This window comes from Pezoporus wallicus, unplaced genomic scaffold, assembly GCF_028554395.1.
Source record: "Pezoporus wallicus isolate ANWC-B61680 ecotype Strahan unplaced genomic scaffold, APGP_CSIRO_Pwel_v1 scaffold_2584, whole genome shotgun sequence".
Lineage (NCBI taxonomy): Eukaryota > Metazoa > Chordata > Aves > Psittaciformes > Psittacidae > Pezoporus > Pezoporus wallicus.
In genome coordinates, this window is record NW_026642851.1 from 3213045 (window position 1) to 3237121 (window position 24077).

Sequence of the window (24077 nt, forward strand, 5' to 3'; positions counted from 1 at the left end):
TCCCACAGACCCCTGACCATTGGGGCGCGTCCCCACACCAGTATCGTCGCCGCCCCTGCGGACGGCCAGCCTCGGTAACCGGCTGTTTACCTCCGCACGCCGGAGTCACCCTTTGCTCTCACCTCCTCCGCTCCGCTCCCCTCGGCTGCCGACGGAGCTGAGATGCCCCCGTCCCGCCCCACCCGCGATGCGACGGGCTGCCACCGCCCAGATGTGCGAAGTCTCCCGGCTGTGCCCGCTGCCGGACTCGCCTCATCTCGCCCGCTCGCAGGCCCGTGCATCCCACCCGAGCCTCCACAGGCGGCGCCGGGATCGCGGCCAGCGCCGCGGGGCACTCACCGGCTCCTCACAGGGGCTCTCCCCGGCCCTTCCCGGCGCCTCCGCGCCCGCCACTCAGCACCTCCATTTGCTCAACGGCTGCTTCCCTCTCCCTCGCTCCGCTCCGGATGCGCCGCCCTCTGGAGTGCCCGCTCCGCCGGGTCTCCAGTATGCGGGCAGCCGGGCAGTCCCTCAGCGGCTGCAGCGGGGAGGAGTGCCCGCCCGCCCGGTGGCGAGGCTCCCTCCGCGCAGGCAGGGCGCTGCGACTGCCACCGTCTCGCTACCCCTTTGTTCACCGGCGGCTCCTGGCGGCGTGGCGGCGCTGACAGCTGCCGGCGGCACTCCCCGAGCCCGGGCAGCCGCCTCACTTTAGCGCCTCCCCACCCACCAGCATAGCCTCATGCTCCCGACCCACAGCCTAGTCTCTCTCTCTCTCTCTCTCTCTCTTTATCCGCCCGCGGTCAACAACTGGCGGCGACGGCAGCACAAGTTCAGGCCGCCGACCCGGAAACTCATCGGTAGCCGAGGGCCGCGGGGCTCTGACGGGAAGCGGATCAGCCGAGCGGGGGGAGGGAGCGGGGCGGGGATGGAGCGGGGCGGGGATGGGGCGGGGCGGGGCGGAGCAGGACAAGACGGGGCGCATCGCGGGCGCGGGGCCTGGGCGCTGTGTGAGGCGAGAGAATGCGCTGGGAGAGATGACGGCTGGCATCACGGAGAAAGGCAAGGGAGAGTTGGAGGCAACGAGCGGGAGGGCCGGGGCGCTGCCCGTCACCCCGGAGGGGCGGTCCCGCGGACGCGGCAGCCTTTCCCACTCCGCTGGGCTGCGGTGTGAGCACCGCCCCGGAGGTCGCGGTACACGGCCGGCTCCAGGGCGCGACCAGGAAAGTTCAGGGGGGCGCTTCTCGGTCGTGAGGCGCGAAGTGGCGGGGTGGCCGCTGCTGCAGGAGCGGGAGGTCCTGGCGGTGCAGGGTCGCTTCCCGGCCGTTGTGCTTCTCCGGGGGAGGCCGGTCCCCTCTTTGGTGGTGGGGCCTGCGCACTGCGGGGCGGGATGGTCTTTCTTGCGGGGTGGTGTGGTCGCGAGTGGGGGCCAGCGGCGGGGGTGTGGGAGGCGGGGAGGGCCGGCGGCGGCTGACGCATATTCTCCAGACTTGTGTCCGCTGGAACGGGGACGCATTTTGCCTTCTGAAGCTGGGCATCTTTATTGTCACATCTTTGCAACTCCACCCCTCTTCATTCTCTGTTTCGGTTTCTGGAGTTAGATCGCAGCTCTCTGGGCTACCTTTCCAAGCATCCTCACCCCGCTCAGGGTTTAAGGCATGGCAGTATCAGAGGGAGTTCACCTGCCCCATCGTAACCTACCACCCTCCCTGTGCAGTTTTTCTCCACTCAAGCCTGTGACCCAAACCTATATATCCTAAGGAAACCAAGAAAGCATGCCTTTCACAGCTGCCTCTAAGGGATGGTTGTTTCTTCTTCCTTTCAAAACTTATAATAACCCAAAGTATGATCTCGCACAACTCGGGACACAGCTGATTTTATGTTTCTAGATGCTACTGTAATGTAAATCAATAGATGCTTCTATTTGGACATTACTGTTTACATACTATCGTTAAGTCATCTAACTAATGCATTTATCTAAACTGAAAGTGAAAATGTGCATGCTGTTATTTATGTTGGGTTCTTGTTTTTTTTTTTGTTTGTTTTGTGTGTTTTGTTTTGTTTTGTTTTTCATACGTTTTCAGATAGTCTGATCCCAGCAAAAATACTGGATGGACTAGGGGCATGGGAATCTGAAGACCTGTTTCTCCTAGAAGAGGTGAAGAAGCTAGAAACAGTAACTTTAAATATCTTGTGGAGGGATTAAACTGCAGAAAGTATGTGCTTGTTTGATGATGTGGAATGAAAGGAGGTTTATTTGCATATGAGGACAATGATTACCTGGAAGGTGTTAATGGCCAGATAAGACCTTTTTCCTCAAATTTGATAAGTGAAGTGATTTAGCTGTAGGAGGTTTCCCTTTTCCGTTTTCATGAAGTTTTATAATTGCAGGCATTGTCACTTTGGGTTAAACGGAAAGGTAAGTGAACTTTTACCTTAAATCTAAAAACCTCTGCCCTTTTTTGCAAAAACTGAAGATGTATTCCTTCAAAAACTCTGTTTAAATGAAGTTTGCAGTCCCACTGAAGTAAAACAAAGTAAATGAATCCATATTGCAGCGTGGCTTTGTCGGTTTAGTTACTTGGGCTGTAGAGATTGTGTTCTACTTTGGGGAAGGGATTGGAAAATCAGGTACTTTCTTGAAATCCCTGTGGAACTCGGAAATGCAGTCCTTTGTTACAGCGCTTTTGTAAGTTACAGTGCTTGTCACTTTAGAATGGTTTTCTTTTTTAAATTTCATATATTTTTAAGAGTGCTAAATTTCTTTGGCCTTTTGTCTGGTTTGCAAATTGGGGAAAAATAGTTACAAACTGGAAAAAGAACCCAACCATTATTTTTATTTTAAAAGTGGGTTAGAGAACAGGATTATTTGTATTAAATCTGTGTGATATAGGATTTCCCCCTTTCATTAAAAGGAAACTGAATTATAGCAACCGCTGGTATTTCCCCAGCTAAAGACAAATAAATGAATAACGGAAAGAATTGGTGGGCAGGATTCCTGCATCCTGAAGTTCAGTGCGCTGTTGGATTATCTTTCTTTTAATTTTTATCAACTGGCCCTTTACTTCCTGTTTATTCATTCTTTCCAGTGGTAAAAGAAGGAGAGATGGGAAACCCAGAAAGCATTGGAGATGCGTATGTTGCTGTGATTCGTCCAAAAAATACTGCTAGCCTGAATTCTCGGGAATATCGAGCTAAATCCTATGAAGTAAAACTATATTTTTTAATTTATTAACTTACAAAAATAATAAATTACAGTAAATATATTGTAGCAGAAAATTAAATTTGACAATAAGAGTATTTAAATAATGTCTATGTATGTCATATACCTGCTATGCATTGCCCCATCTTTATGGTATTTGAACACTTTGCAGTCTTGAAATATCTTTGTGTTTCATTTCTTTTCTGGGCGTTTTGCCCTGTGGGCTGCTCAGCACAAGGGTGCAGCCTTGTCTTTTTGTCTTTAACCTTACAGTTAAGGAGGTCATTCTGACTTCACCATCCTGCTTCTCCACATTCAGTACTTCCTGAATTTTGTTACTGCTTTTATAGTGGTACAATAATTCCTCTCCCATTCTTCCCCCTGCCCCCCCAAAAAAAACAAACAACAAAACAAACCTCTGTGCTTGTTTCAGTTGTACTAAAACTCCTTTGATTTCATTATTGTTTGAAAGATTTTGTTGCTTGAAGTTCCCATTGAAGGCCAAAAGAAAAAAAGAAAGAAAGTTTTGCTGGAAACTAAACTACAGGGAGGCACTGAGATAACCCAGAGCATCTTGGATTATGTGTTAGAGGCCACCAAACCAATTTCACCAGCCAATCAGGGTATTAAAGGTAAAAACATTTTAATCTCATCTGTTGTTGATAGCTCTGTAAAAATATTCTTAAAATTAAATGGGTGTGGAAAGGTTATGCAAAAGTGTGAAATTAGTTTTTTAAAAAATAAAGTATGTTTTGAGGTTCATGGGGAAAAAAAAAAATTGCAACTATACAGCTAAAACCTTTGTTTCCCTTTACTTCCAGCTCTATAACTGCTTTATAAAGTGAAACTTTGCTTGTCTTCACTACTTCTTCACCTCAATTTGAGATTTACGGCTGAACTTTGGTAAACCAGATTGTAGTAGCTTTTTAATCCTTAATTTTATCTTAAATATGAACTAGTGAACTGATCACCTCTAAAGTCTGTTCTAAAGACAGCATTATTCAGTAGACAGTATTTAAATGAAAGTATTTCTGACATAACTGTATTACAGATATAATTTGATTAGTACATTTTCTTTTTCACTGTTTTTGCATAGCTGTTCTGGGAACGAACCTCATGCTTGTGCTGACAAAATTGTTTTACCCAGCACATTTAATTTCCAGATTGGTATAAACCATACTGACTAAAGCGCTTTTTTTGCGTGTGTGTACCTCATCTCTGCTTTGTAAGCAAAGTTATACTGGGAAAGTTGTCAGCACGGACAAGACTATGCAGTGCTAACCGTTTAGAAAAGAAACAGCTCGCTGCATAAATGTTGTGGGTGGCAATGACTGGAGTTGGATGGACCTAATAAAGCTAGTTGAGCAGCAAAGATAACAGCCTTAATACACATTGAGGAATACCACGTAAAAGCAAAATCTGTTTCTTACACAGTTTAGAGAGTTTTAAATTGACTTGCACAGAGGCCCCAAGCATTAATATGCACAGCGTAGTACGGCCACTGCTAAAAAATGTAGTTGAGGTCAGAAAAACAAACAAAATGCTGAATTCTGTAAGGGTGAAAGGGAGGATAACATGGAAGATACCGTCATACCCCTATATGAAAAAAGCATTCACCCTAACACGCAATAGAGACGCAGCTGTGCTTTCCTATTTCAGAAGGAGCCTTGTTTTACTTCAAGATAGGTGGTTTGGGGAGTGAAAGCTGCAAAACATCAGGGGTATAGAAAAGTTGCTATGAAAGAAGGGGTGCAGTCATGTAATTTTTCATGTTAATGGGTATGTATGTAGATTTTCTTAGCTTGATTTACTTAATATCTTACAATATTTTTTTCTTCTTAGAAATTAGGAAGATTAGATTTGGTGAGCTTTCAGAGCCAACTCTACACAGTTTGTTTTGTTGGTTAATCAGTGATTTTTGGTCTTTTTTTAATACTGTGCTAGGAAAGCGTGTAGTGTTAATGAAGAAGTTTCCTCTTGATGGGGAGAAGGCAGGCCAGGAGGCATCACTTTACATTGTTCCAACTGTTGTGAAAGGTAATGTTGAGCATAATTTCTGAAGTTGCGTCCATTTTAGCAGAAGTTTAGTTCAAGGTTTATTAAGAATTTTTATGAATATGATAGATGACATTTTCTGTATTTTAAACATTAAAAGTTGCATTTAGGTGGAAACCTCTCTCTGTATGCTTGAAAACTTGAAAAAGTTACTTAAAGTTAAGGAAAAAAACCCTTGTTTGTAATGTATTGCCTTCGTTTCTGTAACGATAGCACAGTTCCGTTTTAAGCTGTGTTTGTTCGGTTGATTATGTTTCAAAACATGCAAAGAATTTACTGAATGCAAGTGTGAGAAAGACATCTTATACAGTTCACTGTTCTTTACTTGGAGAAGAATGCTTATTGAAGTCTGTAAACAGGTTTGAATAAGGAATGGTAAATTAAATCTGTAGAAAGCAAAGTAAATTGCTTGTGAGGAAAAAAAAAAAGCCTCAAGAAAATGCCTCTGTGATTTTGGGGAAACCTTCATTTTTGCATTAATGATAGGCCTTAGGGATAAAAGCTATCAAATAAATACCGTTGTGTAACTGCCAATATATAAATACCTCTTCTAGTCCTGAGTCCTACTTCTTTTTGACAGCAGTATACATTTTAATATTAATTCCTCAGATGAATCTGATCACACTGATGGAAAAGTAACTGAACACTTGACAGTTTTTAAGGCTACCCTGTTGAGTTGTGAATTGTTACTTAAGGATTGGATGTAATTTCCATCAAGACCTGGACAGGCTGGAGAGTTGGGCAGGGAATAACTTGATGAAATATAACAAGGGAAAGTGTAGAGTCCTGCATCTGGGCAGGAACAACACCAGGTTCCAGTATAGGTTGGGAAACGACCTGTTAGAGAGCAGTGTAGGGGAGAGGAACCTGGGGGTCCTAGTGGACGACAGGATGACCATGAGCCAACACTGTGGCCTTGTGGCCAAGAAGGCCAATGGCATCCTGGGGTGTATTAGAAGGGGGGTGGTTAGTAGGTCGAGAGAGGTCATCCTTCCCCTCTACTCTGCCCTGGTGAGACCGCATCTGGAATATTGTGTCCAGTTCTGGGCCCCTCAGTTCAAGAAGGACAGGGAGCTGCTGGAGAGAGTCCAGTGCAGGGCAACAAAGATGATTAAGGGAGTGGAGCATCTCCCTTATGAGGAAACACTGAGTGAGCTGGGTCTCTATAGTTTGGAGAAGAGGAGACTGAGGGGTGACCTTATAAGTGTCTATAAATATATAAAGGGGGAGTGTCACGAGGACGGAGCCAGGCTCTACTCAGTGGCAAACAATGATAGGACAAGGGGTAGTGGGTACAAACTGGAACACAAGAGGTTCCACTTAAACTTGAGAAGAAACTTCTTCTCGGTGAGGGTGACAGAACACTGGAACAGGCTGCCCAGGGAGGTTGTGGAGTGTCCTTCTTTGGAGACATTCAAAACCCGCCTGGACACATTCCTGTGTAACCTTATCTAGGTGTTCCTGCTCCGGCAGGGGGATTGGACTAGATGATCTTTTGAGGTCCCTTCCAATCTCTAGCATACTGTGATACTGTAATTGCCATTTGGAAAGCATTAAGTTAGTCTAAAGTTAGAATATGCTCTCAGTTGGCTATGAATGTGTAACTACAAAGTTGCAGAAGGGAAAATATGATTTTTCTTCTCTTTGATGTGTCTTAAGAATGTTTCCTTTTTAGATAATACAAAATACGCTTACAGCCCTGGATGCCCTGTGTTCTATTGTTTACAAGACATCATGAGAGTCTGCAGTGAATCCAGCACCCATTTTGCTACGCTTACTGCAAAAATGTTAATTGCCTTGGATAAGTAAGAAATGCCATCTGTAAACATACATTAAAATAGAAGTTAAACAAGATAATTTGTAGATGTAGTACACAGTTTTTATAGCATTCTTGTGATTAAGAAGGAAGTCATTGTGATACTATGTTATTTTCTTCATGTTAATCAGAAGCTGAAACCTTGACTTCAAATTTCAAACTCTTTCTGTAAATCTTTTTAGCAAACTTGAGTGGTGTGCTTATCTAAATCAAGTGTCTTTCTGGAGGTTCCTGCTTACAATGGATGTTTTGTAAAACCACATAAAATAGTAATGTTTAATCTTCTGTAAATGGCATAATTGTCATCTTTAAGAGTATTTGCCAGAGTATATTAAAAATACCCTGTTAATTGTATACCATTAAGATTTGCATTTAAATTAAACCTCCTTATAGAAAGGGAGTGTATCTTTCCCAGCCATACAAATGAATTTGCAGTAGGGAATTAACTTTCAGAAAGGTGATTAGTTGTTTAGCCAGGTTTATAGTAGTTTGAAAATTGAATATGTAAGCAGCTTTTAGTCTTTCTTAGGTACCCTTAACAAAGAAATACCAGACATACTTATGTATGAACTTATTTGCATTAATGAAGTTAGCTGAAACTCCAGACTAATGAAAAATTCTAAGTTAGAGGCTACTACCTAAAATTGCAGGATTTTTACAGTTTAATAGTAGAATTTTGCTATTTCCATGTATACCATCTCTGCTTAAAATGTGTTATGAGCCTTACAGCCTTATGAGAGAAGCCTTGGAAATATAATAAAAAATCTTTTATATTGATTATTCTCTATGTATGTAGTCTGAAACGCACTTCCCAAAGATTCAAATTGCCATAACTAACCTATTTACCAACTATGTAGAGAAAATGCCTGAAAATACTTCAGAGGGACAAGAGGATGTTTATAGTGTAATGACCAGTTTTACAGTCCTCCTTCCTAGCAGGACTGTAAGTGAAGGTAATACAGATTTTGCAGCACATGATGGCTTGGATCTGGGACTTAAAAATCCAGGCCTAAGCACATGCATTGAACTACAGGCCATGCTCTGCCGTGCTTACATGTGGTTCTGGGACAGTGGCCTGTCAGTGGATCCAAGTGGTCTGTCAGTGGATCTATCTTTCCAAGGCATGTACTTACTGTGTTTCCAGGCTAAATCACTAAATGGAATTTATTGTATTCTAGCAGAGTACATGCTCTGTACTCAAAGCTTGTGAGAATGTGTAAAAAACTAAATACAAACCTGGTCCTTAGTGTAATGTTGAACTGGGCACTTTTTAAGTAAAATAATTTAGCAATTTGGTGAAAATACATTTATCCAAAAGCTGAGATGAATAACTTGTCCTGAGCCCTGTGTTTCCTGGCAGGAAAAATACAGCAGGTATGCCATGCTGACCACTAGCTCAGAGTAAGGGGGCTCTAAAGCCCTTCTGTACTGTCAGTAGGAGTATACTTAAAAGAATAACCTTCACAGCTTTGTGAAAAGGCAAATGTGAAGGAGACCTTCTGATTTTTTGCCTCTTCCTGTCTCTCCCTAGTGAAACACGTGAATTAGAAGCACAGATATTGAAACTTCAACTCATCCTTTAAAAAACTGCTTTTTATTTCAAAATTTGTATGTTGAGGGAAGTAATACTGATAAACTGAAAGTAAGCAAAATTGTGACATGTTAGTGTGGTTAAGTGTTTTGAGTATAACCAGTGTTAAACTCTTACCTTAGCTTATAATTTCATTTTCTTTGAGAGTCGTCAGGAAATATGTTTGAGCAAATGTATTTGCTTAACTACATTTGGTTAAAAAAAAAATTCACATTTGAGGATTAATTTAGTCCTATAAATTTGGCTGTACACATTATAATAATAATCATTATTGAAATGGCCGATTATCATAAGTGCAGCCCTTAATTAAACAGAATAATGGGCAGGCATGACCAAAATAGTCCTTTTCTACCCAAAAATTAATTACTTGCCCATTCTCTCCTGCAGGTGGTTGGATGAGCGGCACACCCAGTCTCACTCCATCCCAGCTTTATTCAGACCATCTCCTCTTGAGAGAATCAAAACGAATGTAATAAACCCTGCCTATGCTACAGAACCTGGTCAAACAGAGAGCTCACTGCACATGGGTTATACTGCCCTGGAAATAAAGAGTAAAATGCTGGCCCTGGAGAAAGCAGATATGTGTATCTATAATCCTTTGTTTGGCTCTGACCTTCAGTATACTAATAGGGTAAGAGTTATATTTTCATTTTATATTCATGAAACACACAGTTTTACAGTTCATTTACTTGATACAAATATGTGCTTTATGTTTAATCAGAATTCTTTATTGCACAGTGACTGCTAAATGGTTTTCAAATCCTTACATTTGAACATAATTCTCTTTAATTATAAAATGTTACTATTGAAATTTGGTTTCAAGAGAATACCCAGCCTGGATGGAGGATTGTTCAGCAAAATCTATGGAAGATACTTTTTCAGTTGTGTTTAAATTATGTCTTTGCAGGTTGACAAAGTGGTAATAAATCCATACTTTGGTCTTGGAGCCCCAGACTATTCAAAGATTCAGATTCCTAAAAGAGAAAAGTGGCAACGTAGCATGAGCAGTGTCACGGAGGACAAGTATTATGTTACATTACTTTTTCATTAATGGATAATTTTGTTTATGACAGTAGTACTTGGTAGACTTGATCAGAATGAGATTCCTGTTACTGTGGGACGTTACTGTATAAATACATATTTAAAAATATTTTGTTTGAAGTCTCTATGTACTGAAACAACAATTAAAGGACAGATCAAGAAAGGTTTAAATTGTAAATGTTAGAGAAGCATTTCTTAGCATAATGAATACAGCTGTGGCTTGACTACTGCATGACAAAAAATCTAGTTGTATGAATACTGGCACAATTTAACTGCATGAGCTTCATTTTTATTCTTCATGTAGTTAGTGCTATATTACTAATTTTAAAGAAGTCAGTGTTCTCAACTATTGGAATACTTCTGAACTGTGTTTTCCTCATGTTTACTGTTTTAATTCATAGGGAACACCAGTGGGTAGATGATTTCCCTCTCCATCGCAGTGCTTGTGAAGGCGACTCTGATTTACTAAGCCACCTTCTGGATAAAAAGTTTTCTGTTAATCAGTTAGACAGTGACCACTGGGCACCTATCCATTATGCATGCTGGTGAGTCAGATGAATATAGTTTTGCCAATCAAATATATTCTTGCTGTCATGATTCTTTAGTGTAAATTATTTCTGTAATTTATTATACAGACTCAAAAAATGAGAAATCAGAACCTCTCTAGACTTTTTACACTTTGACTCTAATTTATGTTAGTGTCAACTTTCTGATGAGAAAGATTGCTTCAGGTTTTGAGGTAATTGCAGTCTGAATGGTTTCAGAGGAGACCAGGTGTGGAGATTGTATCATGAAACACTTCTTGCCTTCTGTATCTGTCCTGAAGCACCTGTTCTAATTCTTGTTGCAGATACTAGGTCTAGTTTAGTGTGGTAACTTTTACAGTCTTTGTTGGTTAAAGTCTGTGAGCAGTTTTACAGTACAGCGTGTTTTGGTGACAGTCAAGTTTTGAGTGGGAAGTTGGACTAGGTGGTCTACAGAGGTCAACTTGTCTGACTATAACTCTGTGATGATTTAATCTAAGTGCTTTAGAACTTTCCTCAGTTGTAAGAAAGCTTTTGTTTTATCTTTATTCAAGTTAGTCTTTGCATTTATTGTAGAGTCTGATGATACGAATAACATGAAAATCAAACTTGGTTATAAAAAAACCCACAACCCAACTTACTTGATTTTTAGTGTTTGTCAGAAAGTTTGCATAGGTAGTACATGCAACATTTACCAGTGTGAGGCTTAAGAGTCCTTGGGATCCATCTGCATGACAATCAGAAGCTTTACTGTGATTCTCACACGATTATGTTTTGGGATTTTTTCAGGCAAGGCTGAACTCTGTTTTGCTATTACTTAAATGCTGCAACTACCCAAATTTAGCTAGTTTAAAGCAAGGTTTGGCTTGCCTGTAATGAATCCAATGAATGGTTACTAGACCAATGGTTACCAAAGAAGTACAGAACTGATACTAATTTCTACAAACTCACCAAAGTTCCATTGTCTTTGGTGTCATTTCAAAGTTGAAAACTCTAGAGCATGGAAATACACTTTCCATATTTATGACTATCTGAAAAAACATGTTTGCTGTGTCTGTTCCGATTTAAACCTGTCTTCAGGTATGGAAAAGTTGAAGCCACTCGAATGCTCCTGGAGAAGGGGAAGTGCAATCCCAATCTTTTGAACGGCCAGCTCAGTTCTCCTCTTCATTTTGCTGCTGGAGGTGGGCATGCTGAAATAGTACAAATTCTACTAAATCATCCAGAAATTGACAGAGTAAGTTCTGTTTGTGTATAGAAATAGCAGTTTTAGCAACAGCTGCTAAGGTGTGTATGTGGAATGTTTTGTCCAGATCACAGTGTGTAAGCACACTGATACTGTTGAGAGATTACAAAATAATGGTTAACTATTTTTCATTACTGCTACTTTTCCCATTTTCTGTCAGTTCAGTGTTTGAGCACTAAGATCAGGGATTTTAATTATCTCAAAAAATGTGTGCGTGTTTACCTGTCTCCAGCAAAAACTATTACTGGTGTTTCTGTTTCTGTTTATAGCACATTACTGATCAACAAGGAAGATCTCCACTGAATGTCTGTGAAGAGAACAAACAAAATGAGTGGGAAGAAGCTGCAAAACTGCTGAAGGAAGCCATAAATAAGCCTGTATGAGCTTATTTTCTAAATTGTTTAAAGTTTGTATTTAATTTACACCTAAACTTGTAGAAGAGAGAGGTTCATGTATAGCTGTTATTGGAAATGTGCAGTGTACTGAAATTGTTAGTGTAAATTAGTTTGTGTCTTTAAATGTTTCTATGTTTATTGCTCAAGAAATGCATTTAAGATTTCAAACATGATATTTTATTTGTAGGAGCATCACATCAGCTACTGATTTTATGTCTATTTTTGGTCATGCAACCATCAGCTTTCTTTGCATTGTCATCTTACAAGTTGTTAAACAGGAGTTGGGTAAATGTAGGCTTCTGCAGAATAAGCTTTACATCACTTAGTCGGTGTAAGCTTCCTTGGCAGTCAGTGGAGATCTAGCCGGAGAGTAAACAAAATTTATGATGCGATTCCTTTCATCCTGAAGTAGATTTAAAATTAGCCAAATGAGATAAAACCTCTTGGTTTTTTTCTTTTTTTTTTTTTTTTTTGACTTCAGGTGTAATTTGTGTCTCTGTAGGTAGGTGGCAGTAAACCTGTCGATTTTTCAAGATGTTTTAAATTATCTGAATTTCACTGTGTATGAATGAGTCTTCCAAAACAGTTAATGAAGGAATTGATATCCTGTATTTTAGGGATCTTCTTATGCAGTTGATGGAACGGCAGATGTGTGTCTAATGACTCTAAAACACTAATACACATATTTCAAGTAGATTTCACAGCATAATAGGTGATACTGTGTTGTCCCTTACTACTATTGAATTAAAATGTTAAAAAAAAAAAAACAAACAGTTAAACAGAAGTCACAGTGACTACTGCAGCAAAACCAGACTGTTTTCCATCCAGTCTCATTTTCAATAAGCTGTCATTTTCCAAGGCATTAATCTTTCCAGAAGATTTTAGGAATCAGTTCTTGACCACTGAGTAGATTTGAAGAAGGGAAATAACAGATTCCTGCAACTTTTTGATTCAAGCAGCTGAAACATTAACCTGTTAGAGAGATGAAAACAAGACGTTTCATAGATTTATGACTTGTGTGTATATGCTTTCAGCACATGATTTATGTTTAAGTACGTCTTTCAGGAGGCATACTCTGAGCCCACATGCAATTCAGTGAAGGCTATTGGAGTTCTGTTACAGAACTGCAAAAGATCTTCATTGAGAGTGTATTATTATTGTACTGGGCTCTGTATAAAGGGTAGTGTTTCCCTTTAAGAAGTCTTTTAGTATAGTCTAATAAAAAGGAATAATTCATAACTTGTCAATAATAGTGAAGTGGACATTTCAGGCTATGCATAGGCAGTTGAGCCCAAATCTCTCAGGGAGCTTTAAATGCCTACTTGCCTTTAAGTTCAACAGAAATGAAGTCCTCAAAATATCAATAAGGTCTTTCTTGCGGTAAAAAGAACAGTATAAGGACTTGTGTAGGACATGAAACAAGCAGTTCTGATAAATAGTAAATATGCAGGAGTTGTGCTATGTTCTTATTCTCCGCAGTATGGTAAAATTGCTTTTCTCTCCAGAAGCACCAACAGAAAGGATTTTAACAAGTTGTTTAATAATGTTTTAATTTTTATGTAGTATGAAAAGGCACGTATTTATCGTATGGATGGGTCTTATCGTTCCGTTGAGTTGAAACATGGAAACAATACTACTGTACAGCAGATAATGGAGGGGATGCGTTTGTCTCAAGAAACTCAGCAATACTTCACTATCTGGATCTGTTCTGAAAACCTCAGTAAGTAACAAGGAATATCATTATACTTGAGAGTTTATCATAGGTTTTTTTACTTCTTGCCTTTAGAAAAAATAGTATTTTCTAAGGAAAATGGGAAGCATGCTCTTTGACTGTTCGCTATTAACCTCTTTCTTTCTGCTTTTAAAAGCCATCCTTCAGGAGTTAATACGTATCTAAACTCTTAATACACATCTCATTCTTTGTATCTTTTACATAGTCAGTGAAACAAATTTTTCTATTCCATCTGCTTAAGCTTTCCTCCAGTAGATCAACTGTCAGCCTTTACAGCTTAGTGTCTGCCAACTGTGCTTTCAGAGGTATAGAAAGCTGCTTCATTTTAGCCACCATTTTGGGTACCTCTAAAAGGTCTGAGCCCACATCACTGTGGGATCTAGAATGTATTTCATTTGGGGAGGTGAAGCAGGTCCAGATTGCCTTTTTGTTTTGCTGTCACAAACACACTGCCATTCACTTTTTCTGACATACTCCTTACTGCTAACTTACCCTTATTTTGGTGGTATTTTTCTTCCCAGAGTTTCTGAAATTGGATGCATGTAGTTGTTTTTACCAGTGTTTAACCTGTTTGAAACTAGTAAAGATGATTACTGGTTGGTTTGTTAGAATCATAGAATAGTTAGGGTTGGAAAGGACCTTAAAATCATCAAGTTCCAGCCCCCCTGCCATGGGCAGGGACACTTCATGCTAAATTCATGCCACCCAGAGTTCTGTCCAGCCCGGTCTTGAACGCTGCCAGGGATGGAGCACTCACAACGTCTTTGAGCAACCCATTCCAGTACCTCACCACCCTTACAGTAAAGAACTTCTTCCTTATTTTTCCTGTGCCTTAGCATGCCTTCTAGGAGAATCTGCTCCAAGATTTTGCCAGGCACAGAGGTGAGACTGACTGCTTTGTAGTTCCCTGGGTCATCTATTTTCTCCTTCTTGAAAATGGGGGTTATATTTCCCTTTTTCCAGTTGTCAGGAACTTCACCTGACTGCCATGATTTTTCAAATATGATGGACAGTGGCTTGGCAACTTCATTTGCTAGCTCCTTCAGGACCCGCGGATGGATTTCTTCGGGTCCCATGGACTTGTGCACTTTCAGGTTCTTAAGATGGTCTCAAACCAGATCCTCTCCTACAGTGGGCCCAAGGTCTTCATTCTCACAGTCCCTGTGTCTGCATTCCAAGACTTGGGTGGTGTGGTCAGAGCATTTGCCAGTGAAGACCGAGGCAAATAAGTCATGTAGAACCGCAGCCTTCTCCAAATCCAGGGTAGCCAGTTCTCCTGATAGCTTCTAGGGTTTTTTGTTTGGTGGTATTGTGTTTTGTTTTGTTTTCCATTAGGTCCTTTAATCATACGAATTTCTGTGTGTTTTGCACCAAAATGATTTTGGTAAACGAGTTTTCAGATACAGAATCATAGAATCATTGAATAGTTGGGCTGGAAAGGACCTTAAGATCATCTAGTTCCAACCCCCCTGCCATGGGCTGGGACACCTCACACTAAACCATGTCACCCAAGGCTCTGTCCAACCTGGCCTTGAACACCACTAGGGATGGAGCATTCACAGCTTCCCTGGGCAACCCATTCCAGTGCCTCACCACCCTTACAGTAAAGAACTTCTTCCTTATATCCAATCTAAACTTCCCTCGTTTAAGTTTTAAGCCATTATCCCCTGTCCTAGCACTACAGTCTGTAATGAAGTGTCCCTCCCCAGCATCCTTATAATAGGTGGGAGGGAATTCTCATGCAAAGCATCATTACTACATTTCATGTATTTTTATTCCTTTTTTATTTTTTCTTATATTTCTAATTTAAATAAAAAGTAGGTGATTGTTGTAGTGTGAGATATGTGGCAAAAAATAAACCAAACCACAGAAGAGTCAATGATTCCGACTTGTGTTTTGTCAGAAAATGTGATAAACAGTACTGCAGCAGCATAACTGTGGGACACATTATAGTGCATTTACAAAGCACAATTCAGGTCTGGTAGAATGCTGTGACAGTACCATTAATACAGAAGCCTTGCCTTTAAAATTTTATTTACTGTTGTAAAACTTCCCCTACAGTGGCATTGTTCATTGTTACTTTGCTTTTTTAATCTGTAAATATTGCAGGAAATCTTTTCTTCATGCTTTTTAAATCTTTTTCTCCCTGTATGTCACATGACTACTGTAGCCTCCAGTTAAACTTAGCTGTTAATATCTGGAAGAAAAGGAAGTGTTTGAGTGTTTAAGTCTTGCTGCTTGTGCCTTTTCTAAATAGGATGTCATGTTTTACTCAAATCATTGAAGTATTACCTTTGCAATTGTGGGGATACATTATTTGTGTTATCCCAAGTAATTCCTTGGATATTTAGCATAAGTTTGAAAATGAGTTGGCTTCTGATTTATGGCTTCAAACAACTAATGGACAAGTTTCATTATAAAATGTATTTCTTGCAGTTTGTGTACCACTGTAAAGACCATAGTTTTCTCCTTTGTAGGACAGATAATTTTTTTTCTGTGTTTGAATGTAAGGTGGATGAATTGAGTGAACTGATTATTCTCAGTGAAAAGATGTTGCACTATAACATGTTATTTGAATTTTTTCATGTACTTGAAATGTCACAATGTAAAAGCCAGAGCAGTGAGGATGAGGCAGATACAACCTTTTAGTTCCTCATTACTAGAAAATAGCCACCCAAGAATCACAAGGACAGGCAGGGTAACAAAATGAGTGTAACTGAATGTATGTATCTAGTAGGACTGTAGTCAAAAGCTCTGTATTAATTTCTCAGCTCTCACGTATGCAGGAGAACATGAAACATTGGATGACTGTACCCTTTAAAAAATCAAGATGTTTTACAGATTAAAAAAAAAGCATGTTCTGAGAAGTTTATGGTTTATATATACCCCAAAATAGAAAATATGTTGATCAGAAAAGCTATATCTGTATTTTTCTGCCCAAAATAAGATTACTGGACTTTGTATTTCTCCCACAATAAATGAGAGAACAGTCTCTAGTGGTTTGTTATTGTTTTAAGTTTCATCTTGGTATTCCATTAAATTTTTAAATACCACTTCACTCTTGAGAAGCTGAAAATAACGAAGGTTCATCACTAGTGCATTTAGTGAATTGATGCTGAGAGTTTTGTCAATAAATCTGTATCTTCAAAACCTTTTATATATAACAGTTAAGAAAATACAGAGTGAAATGTTAATGAGTCCTGTTTCAAATACTCTGGTTTTAATGCAGCATTTAATAATCATGTATATATGTGTGTGTATGCTGGGTTATTCTGTTTATTTTCTTTAAAAAAAACCAACCTGTTATTTTTCAGGCCTCCAGCTGAAGCCGTATCACAAGCCTTTGCAGCATATTCGAGATTGGCCCGAAATATTCACTGAACTGACAAACTTGGATCCTCAAAGGGAAACTTCACAGCTTTTCCTGAGAAGAGATGTGAGACTCCCACTGGAAATAGAAAAAAAGGTCTGCACTTGGAAGTGGTAGCATGAAATCATGGTCAGAGTCAGGCCACTCTGGTGATCAACACGCTATGTGTTAATGACTGTAGTAATTTCCAAACTTATTTAAACCTGACCTCTCATTTTTGTAACAGAGTCTTCATGTTCTTCCCACCTTCTTGCCTTCCCACCCTCTCTCTCACCTTCCCAACTGTTCTGTTTATCGTAAGTCTGTATCTCTCAGTCTCTGTCTGTCATATGGCTAAGACCAACCTGCCCAATTTTCTTTTTCTTCCTGTGAAGTGATTTTTCAGATATTTAATAGGTCAATTTCAATGGAATTACTCAAACATATTATTCAAAATACATTCATGAGAGAAAAAAAACACAGATGTCAGTATTTCTGTGAACCTTTGGATTGGGCATGGTATGTCAGTCGCCTCTAATTTGTGTGTTAGATCAATGAAGCGTTGGATTAAGTTAATGAAACTTATTTTTTTTCTACTACAAAGCATTAGTAAAATGTATACTTTAGGCAGGTTCAGTTCTTTGTTTTCTGTCTCTGGATCAGTGGGGAACTGTAATTATAGCTTGTGTGTGTATATATATATATATATATACAGTTTATAAGATCATGTGCTTTTACAAATAGATCATATTTAAATCTTTTTAACAGATTGAGGATCCACTGGCTATTCTTATCCTTTTTGATGAAGCCAGATACAATTTACTGAAAGGTTTCTATACATCACCTGATGCCAAGCTGATCACACTGGCCAGTCTGCTTCTACAAATAGTCTATGGAAATTATGAGAGCAAGAAACATAAACAGGGCTTTCTAAAGTAAGTATATATATTTAAAATTTAAAATTATGGTTTTAGATAAAGTATTTTTAGATAGTGTTTACTATGGAACTCTCAAATTTTAGGTATATTTATTATTTTTCCATCACTGAGCAACAGTTCACAGTAACCACATAACCCTTGTAGCATTAACAGAAGCTGGACATGGGGTCTGAAAAACATTTAATCTTACTTATTGTAGTCCCAGGCAGAGGGATGGAGAGTTCTGTATTCTGTAAGTCTATACCAAGATACATTTATGCCAAAAAATGAGTAATAGTATTCACATGATTGAAGGGTTTTGACAGGACTGAATGTTTGGACAATGATGAAGAAAACTCTTACTATGTCCAGTTAGACCAACTTCTGGGATTGGCTTTCCTCCCTCTTTGAAGAGGACAGGCCATGCAGAGATACTATTTCTGTTCTGTCATTTGTGTGTGAACTGCTACACTAAATTGGTCAGAAACATAGCACTAGCAGGGCTCTGCCAGATGGTGGTTTTCTCTCTCCTGCTGTCTGTGTGCCAGCACAACAGAAGCTGAGCTGTTCTGGGATATGGCTTTGTCCTCCTCCCATGTACGTTTCTACATCAGTATCTGGAGCACATCAGGATTCCAGTTCTCTTAATGCATGCATCTTCACTCCCCACCATCTCCACCTCAGTTCATTCATCTAACAGCAGCTGTGGTATTGTGGAATGCTACTATACTTCTCATCTCCTCTCATTCACAGCATCAACTGAGGTGTCTTGGCTTGCTGTTTTTTGGTTGTGCTCTCCACCATCAGTAAATCAGGGTGCATTTTCTGCTACAGTTACTCTGATGTAAGTGGGGGCTGCCTCTGAAAGGGCTGGCTATATTGACTGCAATTGTTCATTCCTTTGTCTTCCTTCTGTTAGGTGTAGAGACTGTACCATTACAGAGTATGCCAGGTGAATGAGCTCACTGACTGGAAAACTTCCGTGTGGGGTGTTCAGTAGATTCAGCTGCTGAGTCCTTCAGTTACACAGTTGGTAGATAGAGCATGAAGAGAACTGGGTTTAAATGGGACTGCCCACCTGAAGGAATGTGCATTTAAACACAGACGTGCTTAATATGAAACTACCCTGTGCTGAATCCCAGCAGCTGCAGGGAGGCAAATCAGCAGTATGATTCTGCATTGATCCTGCTCAGTGGAAATCTGTGACTCTATAGACAGGACTACTTGGAAAAGGTAGTTTGGGCCAGATAATACGGACATTTGGGCATGCTTTCCATTTGTATTCAAATAAAGATGTTGGAAAATACCTTGACTTCTTCTTCAGAAGAAGATACTGATTTTTTTTTTTTTTTGTAATCAACATAAATCTTTATTAAAAGACTTGCCATTTCAAAAATATATATCCAGGCTGTTGTGTATATGAGTACCGTTGACCTCAAAGATCTGGATGTATTGTCTTTTGATGGGTTTTTTGCTTGGTGTAACATGCAGTTACTGCCAAATACAGTTTAAAAATTACTGAATAGGTTGCATCACTAGTTTTCTGAGACTATTTTCATTGTGCATAAAAGCAAACCAGTAAAGTCTTCCTTTTAGTGGTATTTTTTTGTCTGTGTTTTTGTTTTTAAAAAGGCATTTCGTATAAACAGCTCCACTTTCGTGTTGTGTAATATACAATTTTCATACGGAAATTAATTGGGCGAAGCCACTGGTGCTGATACAGCAGTGAAGGGAAGGAAGAGTATAAGGTGCCATCTTTTCTGAGTATGTGATGTGCTGGTGTGAATGGCTGTTTGTATATAATTTTGGCTTCCAAATTGGAATTCACCAAACTGGTCTGTAATCAAGACCAGACTTGCCTGTTCTGCTGCCAGCATTTCCTCTCCTTGCTGTGTCTGTGGTACACTCAAAGTGCGTAACACAAAGCTAGATTTCCATTAATTGAGAATTACACTCTATCTTAGGAAGACTTAGCTTTTCACCTAATGAGGCAAGATAGAGTAGGAGCTGACTGTCTAGCTGAATAGACTTGAAGATACAAATTGGCAGACATTGTTCTTTCTCCTTACTTTATTTAGTGAAGAAAACTTTATTTTTCTGCTTTGTTTTTCTCTTAGTGAAGAAAATCTTAAATCTATAGTACCAATCACTAAACTAAAAAGTAAAGCTCCTCACTGGACAAACAGGATACTTCATGAATACAAGGTGAGACAAGTAATCACATAGTAGAAAATCCTGTCTTAAAGATTTTTTTTTTTTGACTGTTTGGTTGTCAGTTAATGAAAAAAATACTAGTATATAAAGCTGGAAATGTGTATGCTCCTAATTTTTGGATGGGCTGTTGGAATGCCGTTTGTCTTGCTCCACTATAGTTGATCTGGTTTTTAGATGTAAATATGATTTTCATCTATTTATCTTCAGTGTTTGGGGCCAGATCAGGCATACATGTAAAAAATTCTACTCTGACTTGTAGCAATAGATCCACAAAGTCTGTTTGCCAGTGTAGCTGGTATGGTAGGGATCTGATAATGCTGCTGATGTCCACGTGCTCACACAAACTCCTTTGACTAGAGCAGTTAACTGAGCCAGATTTGTAAATGTGGGCTACTTCTGTAAATGACATCTAACTGAGGGCTGTGGATTCCACAGGGGGCCAGGGGCACCTGAAGATGGAATTAATGAAAAAAAACATAAAAAAATGTGGGGAAAGTGGGGTGTGCCAGAGTGAGAACAGTACTGGCTGACATGCGTCGCTAAAGGTAGCTGCCAGGGAACACTGCAGAGGCACTCAGGGAATGTTTTCAGCCTTGTCCCTCTTTTGAGATGAGGTTATGGAATCATAAACTTTCTCTTGGTGCTTACACTTTTTTTTTTTTGTCAGAAACCAGCGGATAATTCCTCTTCTTTCTAATACAGATGAAGGAGTGGATCATATTGGTCTTCCTAAGACCATGGTGTAGCAGAGCACATAGAGGAGTAGTTTCTACTCTTTCTTGTATCAGACAGTATGCAAGAATGATAATTGCTTTCTTGACCTCTGCTCTTAGGCCATTATTTTGGGGTGTGCATTTAGTATCAGATGCATTTAGTATCACATGAGTGATACTAAATGTAGTTTACCCATGATGAGTCTGGCATACTGCTGAGAGAGGCAAAACTCTGAGGCCCTGCAGAGGTTAGGTGTCTGTGGCTCATGTTTCTGAGGCTCGTACAGGTATCTGCTTTCTGACTCAGTCTCTTTTGGCATTTCAGCCTTTCTGTGTGTGTTTAGTGTAGATGTAGGAAAATGGTTGCTGGGGAGGTGTTTTGGGAACATGCGTTTGGTGGGAATTCCACTAAATAGTGGATGTTCTTCAAGTAACCACAGCTGTTTGAAGACTTACTGATTGCTGCTGTTCTTTTCTTTCTAGAATCTCAGCACCAGCGAAGGTGTAAGTAAAGAGATGCACCACCTTCAGCGCATGTTCTTGCAGAATTGCTGGGAAATTCCTACTTACGGAGCAGCTTTTTTCACAGGACAGATATTCACCAAAGCAAGTTCAAGTAGCCATAAAGTGATTAAAGTATATGTAGGAGTAAATGTAAAAGGGCTGCACCTCCTCAACATGGAAACAAAGGTCAGCTTAAGTGAACTGCCAGTAATAACTGTTAAGCTTAATTCTGTTCTCTTTTATTCTTTGTGCTAATAGTCATTTCACATGCAACCGTTTAAACTTGACTGTGAAGATTTCAAAGATTTTAAGATTTTCATAAGGCACTACTAATAGAAAGTCCTGTATTTTTCCACTTTACTCCTTTATAAGCTACAACTGGATTGTGGAATATACAAAATCAGAATCCTGTCTAAGTGAACGAAGCAAAGTTCTGGGTGTAAGTATTGTAAATATTTTGAATGACAGTTTTTTACATTTCATTGTAGGCTTTACTCCTCAGCCTCAAGTATGGTTGCTTTATGTGGCAGTTGGGTGATGGAGATACATGTTTTCAAATCCACAGTTTGGAAAACAAAATGAGCTTTATTGTGCATACCAAACAGGTAAGCATTGTAATTTTTCATTGTTCATGTTCAGTTATTTTTCCTAAACTAGATGCATGCATCTCCTCTTGAGACTGACCACCCTTGTACAGGATAAAAGAAGCCTAAGCTGCACCCCTGTAAATCCAGCAACTTTTGATAGTGTTTGGGGGTGCCTGAAGGAAAATGGTTTACCGTAGCCTGCATGGGTGGTAATATGCCATGTTAACATGTGTTGTGACTCCTTTGAGTATTTTGCATACTTTCACAGTAGTTGCTTTTGATTCCTATGTATTAAGGTGGTTACAGGGGAAGTGATTGAGTATTTTAAAAAGCACTTCCTGATAGCTGAGAAAAATCAAGGGTTTATTTTCCTTATTTTTAAAATGCAACTTCTAACTTACTATTCTTATCTAGTTGCATTTGTCATACACTTGATCCCTCACAGTTCCAAAATGCTGAGAGAATTTTATACCTTTATAAAGGCAGGTCTCGTCGTGAAACTTTTGATGAAATTAAATGGCCAGTTAATGCCAAGTGAAAGAAATGAATGATGGAAATGAACAGTAGTTCTGAAACTGCATCTGATGGCGAAGCAAAAACCAACTTATGTCTCCTCATAACAGAAGGCTTCCATGTACATGAATTTTACACAATACAGAAGTCAGTTTGTACAGTTTTTTAACTTTGTACAGAAGCTGCATGGTTTATTTTTTAAAAAAACCTATACAATGTATCTATTATTTTTATAAATATTTTTGTGGTTCATACATAAGCTATTGTAGGGCTTGAGCTTAACCAATAAAGCTAATGAAATGTAAATGGTTGACTGAGATGGACACACATGAATCAAGTAAGGCTTTTGTTCCCATAGGACTATGGGAGAACCAGTGCCATTAAGCAAGTCTCAGTTAACCTATGTACTTTTCATGTTGTTCTGTGGAACATCTAGGAGGCTGTATATGTTACAGTATTTTGTAGACCCACTTTTTTAAGATGCTGTTGGTAAGTGTGACCAGTTAGACCTTTGAGCAACTACTTTTGATAAACTTGCTTTTTATTTGATTTCTGAAAAATGTTACAGCTGGCTTTGGGTTTAGTCTTAACTTTCTCATACTTTATATTCATATTTATTCTAAAATATTGCATGAGGATGTCAAAAGGGAAATAACTTTAAATCACTCAGAAGCCATATTAAATGTTTAGCATGCTTGGGTTGGTTTGTTTTTTAAATAATGGATTTTTACTTTTGCTGTGCAATATAAGATGTGTATATAGAGGAGAAGGAGGTACAGATTTACAAATGAATCTTACTCAGAGGACTTCAGAAAGTTTAATAAATCTTACCCTGGATTGCAGTACATATGCAGTAATAAAAACTCAGATAGGAGGTACTAAGTTATTTCTGTTAAAACTAATTTTCCTACCGATTACTTAAGTTTCTTGAGGCTACAAGCAGTGCAGGATGCAGAAATGAAGATTTATATTCCAAGGAAGTCAGACACAGTTGGTAAGCACCTGCCTGGTCTATGCAGAGTCAGGACTGGGTCTCAATGAGCTGGGACCCTATGCAATCTGAAACATATCTTTGTACATTAAAATAGTATCCATAACACAACTCTTCAAAATTTCTGGTTGTATTTCAGGATTTTAAGTGCACTTGACTGTTTCTTCCACGTAAACTGCATGCTAAACTAGTGTGCAATATTTTGTAAAGAAGTTTTTTTTTTTTAAACAAAATTAGCACTTGCCTCTAAGTTTTCAAATAAAAGCAAAAATGAATGTTAGAAGCTGTGCTCTTGTGTAGTAACTTTACACCTTACAACTAGCAAGTGCAGGTTAAGAGATAAAAGTAGTAAGCAGTTAAGAAAACAGGAGACATTTTGTAATCTTCTTAGCAAGCTATACTTTTTTACTTAAATCTCACTGGCATAAATACCAGTAACTCTTCATGGAGTGTTATCTTTAAGGTAAATAATAAAACAGGTCCTTCGTAATGCAGCCATCCTGGCTATCACTTGGCTCTGGCATCAGAAATACACTTCTCTACATAGCACTTTGTTAGAAAACTACAGGAAGTATGTTAAAATGTGTCAGTTGCATACTTAACAATACTATTAATATGCCTTACTGCTGTATAGTCCTTTCTGCTAACTTCTTATTTATTGCTACCTAATAAATAGTTTGCAACAAGTAATGTTTGTTGTTGTTTATTACT

At 39.3% G+C, this 24077-nt stretch overlaps 2 protein-coding genes across 7 annotated transcripts in view; one reads left to right on the top strand and one right to left on the bottom strand.

The window, feature by feature from the left end:
* Positions 1 to 843, bottom strand: part of ANKIB1 (ankyrin repeat and IBR domain containing 1) — a 96248-nt gene extending 95405 nt beyond the window's left edge. For all 4 annotated transcript variants that reach the window (XM_057432886.1, XM_057432887.1, XM_057432883.1 and 1 more), the window contains exon 1: positions 340 to 843. The gene's annotated coding sequence lies outside the window, so the exon portion shown is untranslated. The remainder of the gene's footprint in view (positions 1 to 339) is intronic.
* A 1191-nt stretch (positions 844 to 2034) lies between these two features.
* On the top strand, positions 2035 to 23586 carry KRIT1 (KRIT1 ankyrin repeat containing). Of its 3 annotated transcripts, XM_057432626.1 has the most exons (17): positions 2035 to 2134; positions 3066 to 3184; positions 3651 to 3810; positions 5123 to 5215; positions 6909 to 7038; positions 9028 to 9271; positions 9548 to 9663; positions 10083 to 10226; positions 11286 to 11442; positions 11721 to 11828; positions 13410 to 13566; positions 16893 to 17044; positions 17696 to 17862; positions 19962 to 20049; positions 21255 to 21461; positions 21764 to 21880; positions 22345 to 23586. In XM_057432626.1, exons 2-17 carry the CDS (start codon positions 3083 to 3085, stop codon positions 22411 to 22413), a joined length of 2211 nt encoding a protein of 736 aa, XP_057288609.1. In that variant the 5' UTR covers positions 2035 to 2134; positions 3066 to 3082; the 3' UTR covers positions 22414 to 23586. The 3 variants fall into 3 exon arrangements, with proteins under 3 accessions (XP_057288609.1, XP_057288610.1, XP_057288611.1); XM_057432627.1 differs by lacking the exon at positions 2035 to 2134 and having other exon boundaries at positions 3667 to 3810; XM_057432628.1 differs by lacking the exon at positions 2035 to 2134 and having other exon boundaries at positions 3131 to 3184; positions 3612 to 3810.
* The last annotated feature ends 491 nt before the right edge of the window (positions 23587 to 24077 follow it).